Here is a 4,359-nt window from a genome sequence, read left to right on the forward strand (position 1 = left end):
TTATGGAAAACAATATTTTCCCCAAAGTTTTTGGAAAATTCATGGAAATGTAACTAAAGTTGCATCAAATATAATTTATATTTTATCTAATCGCCAAAATAGTAATATTATAACAATAATAAATACTGTATCGTACAGTAATGAAACGGGAAATGGCATTTAACTGACGAGGTGTTTTACTGGTGAGAGATTTGAGTTGCTTTAGCGTGAAGAAGCTATAAGCCTGCTATTCGATTTGTTAGATCGGCACAACATGTTTCAGACCTTATTTTCCTGTTCCAGGTTAAAATAAACCATTTTCAGTGGTACCGCTGAGAGAGAGTCATTGTTTTGGTCATGGAAGATTACGTAAAGGTCATGGAGAAGTCATTGGTGAAAAAGTGTATGAACCCTGACAAGGACCAATAAGCAGAACTGGGGTTTAAGTTTTTGTTATTTGGCTCGTCACTGTGACCTTTACTGCGTTATCTTCCGAGGCAGGGGAAGCTCTTCTCTTGGACTTCATGAGTACTCTCTCTGCGCCTCCACTGACCTTCTCCCGCTCCTCGCTGCTCTCTCAGAGTTTCATTGACCCACCAGCGGCTGTCAGCTCGCATTTTTCAGTCTTTGTTGACACAGATGAACAATCGCAGCAGATTACTCAGCGGCTGCCTTCTCCACTTCCTAATCCATTTCCATGATAGCATCTATTTGCCCGGCAAGAGGGATTTTAGACATTTCTGTGTATTATTAGCCCGGGGTTTTTTCTAATGTGAAAACACGGCATCAGAGGCCATCGCTGCAGGAATGTGATGAAGGGAAATGTTACATAAAATATTTACAAGCAAGAATGTAAACCTCTCTCAGTGACTAATTGCGGCGGGATGAAAGCACTTTGACACTTAAACTTGCTTTCTGCCTCCCTCCACAGGTGTTTTCGGTGCAGATGTGCGACGTGGTGAACGAGATCGAGCTGGAGAAGGAGCGCTGTGAGGACAGCAGCTTCGGGAACGTCACTTCAGGTCATTTTCAAAAACGTATTCTCCTCTGTTTTTAGAGCATGCAGGAGGCTATTTAGAGGGAAATGGGAAAGGGCATAAGTGAATAAGTAGTGAGGTAGAGTCATAACGGACGGATAAGGCTCTATTATAGCAGGCAGGCCACAGTTTCTGCAGAGACATATTGCTTTTATTTATTATACGAATGCAGGCTCGAGCAGTCGCCTGCTGTGGAGATTGACTTTCTGATTTACCGCTCAACAGTACACTCAAATGTGTTTTTGAAAACAATTCAGGTAAGGAGAACAAGGCGGGTTAATAGCTGTATTTAGTATATAATATACAGTTTGCAACCACAGACCTTTATGATGTAATTTAATACAATCCAACTGTGTATCAGTAATATGTATCAGTATCAGTGTATCAGTGTAAAACAGTATCATTGCTGCTACTTCTGATTTTATCAATGCTTTTATTCATTTGTAACTATTTCTATTTCTTTACTGCAGTGAGACACCTACCATATTTCGTTATACCGTAGTATGATGACCTTAAAGATATTCTGATAAGTCATGTCAGGCTTTATTTGGTATATAGTATTACGTTTTTTTTTAAAAAACTTTTTTAAAACTATTTTTCTTTTGGTATTACTTTTAATAATATTGTTGTAATATTGTCTGCTTATCTGTATTAGTGTGTTGCATTGTTGGAGAAGCCTGTGACCTAAGATTTTCAACGACATAATTACTCTGTAGCTATGTTAGTTTGACAATAAAGAACTTGAACCTTGAACCTTGAACCTTGAACCTTGAACCTTGAGGTTGTAGGGGAATTGAAAAGGTCCTATTATTACTGTGGACATTTTTTTTAAGTTAACAAGCATTGTGGGAACCCTAATTAAAAAAATAGAATACCCTTAATCACAATAAGACTAACAACTAACATTGAGCGCCGACCATCATTTTTTACATTAGGGTCGATCTGAGTGCATATAAATCAACATTTTGCATGATCTGTGATAGGCGTAAGCTGTAATATTTCCATATATAATATAAGCTGTTAGAAGAAAGTAGTGCACTTGCCAAGGACACAACTTTTTTAATTTTATTCCCAGTCTGCACCTTGAATGGAGGTCTAATAATTAAAAAAAACGAAGTGTGCAGGGCCGTTAAAACCACGAGGGGAGGAGGTTTCATATGATATAAGGTTAAAGCAAAAATATAACCTTGAAGGAAGTCATAATGGTATTTCTAGACACTATTGTCACTCAAGGTGATGGAAATAGGAAGGATAACATGTCATGATTGAAGGGAGAGTTACACACTGGGAATAGGTGTGTATATATAATGTATACACACTCCGACCTTCCCTCTGAACGAGCATGCTTCAGTAATATCTCCATTTGGTCTCGTTTTAATAATACACGTGGATTGCGTGAGTGGAAGCAGCTCCTTCTTATCTCTGCAATCATTTCTCTGCTCCCTGCTATCTGCTTCCTCCACAGGAAGGTACAGGTCACATCCCTAATAAATGAATTAGCAGTGTGCATTTGTGAGAAACCATACATTAAGTTATGCAACGTATTCAATATAGAGACTGCCCAGCAATTCCTTGAAACAGAACAGGTCGTAAATGAATATTTCCTGACAGGTTGTGTACTCTGGTGTCACTGCACTGACTTCGAGATGTCTACACTCTGACAGAAATTGTTTTTTACCTCCGAAATCCATCCGTCTAAGAAATAGGTCATCGCTAGTGTTCTTGTTTTTTCGGATTCTGCACAGTGCTGTCTATAAAAACAATTTCTGCAGAAGGTGCACGTTTGCAGTAAACTCGATTTGAATTCAGAACATTTAGTTTATTTTGAATCTGATATGTTAAGTTGTTTTCCACAGATGTGAGTGACTATATGTCTGTAAATTGGATTTAAAGCCGAGGGATTCAAACCTGTGTTTCCTCCTGTTCGTATGTTGTGGAACATTTAAAGAATACATTTTTATTTAACTACATTTTGTACAACATTCATAACACAAATCAACATGTCTGCAATAAATGCTCTTCCTCTTAACGCTGAACAAGAGCTCTGTAGTGTGTGTCATGCGTCATGAATGCACTGTGTGTGTGTGTGTGTGTGTGTGTGTGTGTGTGTGTGTGTGTGTGTGTGTGTGTGTGTGTGTGTGTGTGTGTGTGTGTGTGTGTGTGTGTGTGTGTGTCAGACAGCATGAGTGATGCCATGTTAACGATGTGTCTCCTGCTGCAGGGTGCCAGGGCATGTGGGACATCATCGCCTGCTGGCCCTCAGCCAGCGTCGGGGAGGTGGTTACAATAACCTGCCCGACCTACTTCAGCTACTTCAGCGACGAGCACAAAGGTAGACAAATCCTCCGTTATTTAATGTCAACACAACATGCTTTAAGAATATTTTCTCAGTATTATGTTCGTTATTAATTGAAAGTGGATAAAAGTTCACTATTAAAACGATTTTAGAAAATGTAATTAAAGCCGACATATTCTGCTCATTTTCAGGTTCATATTAAGTGTCTCTACTGGGACGTGTTTCCATGCTTTACTGTTCATAAAGGTGGGATTTTAGCCTCTGCAGACTAGGGAACCCCCAAAAGCATAATAGGGTCTCTTTAATTAAAATATCTGTAATTTAATAATGCTGTATTTTGAAGCAAACAAGCCTATAGGCGCTAACACTGTACCGTGTGCTGTCATTTTGCTAGGAGGACAAACGTACAATTTATTATAATTTTGTGATGGTTTCAGCCCCTTGGTCAATACTGGAGATTGAATGTGTCGCCTGCATGCAAATGAACCGTTTTCAAGTCATCAAACTGCCATCACCTCCTGTGGACATCAGGAAAACAATATGAGAAACGCTGCAGAAAGCCCGGGGCGGACAATATCCAATCATGAGCCTCTTTAGTATTTACCGGAATAATCTGTAAACACTTCAGAACTTGTGTGCAATATTTAAAAGAGTGAGAATAATGGACCACCCTTAAACTCTTATTTAGCAGTGCTTTAAAGGTCCCATGTCATATCATGGCCATTTCTACTGATCATAATTCCATTGTTGAGGTCTACTAGAATAGATTTATACTGTGCAATTTTCCAAACTCACATTGGTTTCTCATACAGGCTCGTTGCTGCGATCTGCTGCGAGGAACGGACAGGTTCCGGGTCTGCGATACAGCGAGAACAAGCGAAAACTCATCCTGAGCACACACAAACACTCACAGCCGAAGTAAAAACAATAAGTGTGGCTTGATATTGAGTAAGAAAAAGGTTTATAAACGCTGTGAGAATGGGTCCGCGGAGAGCATTTCTCCACCATCCCAACTCGTCTATTACCAGCGTTCAGGGAGCTCTATGT

General features: G+C 39.5%; 1 protein-coding gene across 1 annotated transcript in view; it reads left to right on the top strand.

The window, feature by feature from the left end:
* Nucleotides 1-4,359, top strand: part of LOC104963728 (vasoactive intestinal polypeptide receptor-like) — a 12,886-nt gene that overhangs the window by 7,921 nt on the left and 606 nt on the right. The window contains exons 2-3 of the mRNA XM_010792369.1: nucleotides 911-1,001; nucleotides 3,238-3,348. Coding sequence (XP_010790671.1) covers nucleotides 911-1,001; nucleotides 3,238-3,348 — 202 coding nt within the window. The remainder of the gene's footprint in view (nucleotides 1-910; nucleotides 1,002-3,237; nucleotides 3,349-4,359) is intronic.

The sequence above is a fragment of the Notothenia coriiceps genome, unplaced genomic scaffold (genome assembly GCF_000735185.1).
Source record: "Notothenia coriiceps isolate Sejong01 unplaced genomic scaffold, NC01 NC01_scaffold00036399, whole genome shotgun sequence".
NCBI classification, from domain to species: Eukaryota; Metazoa; Chordata; class Actinopteri; order Perciformes; family Nototheniidae; genus Notothenia; species Notothenia coriiceps.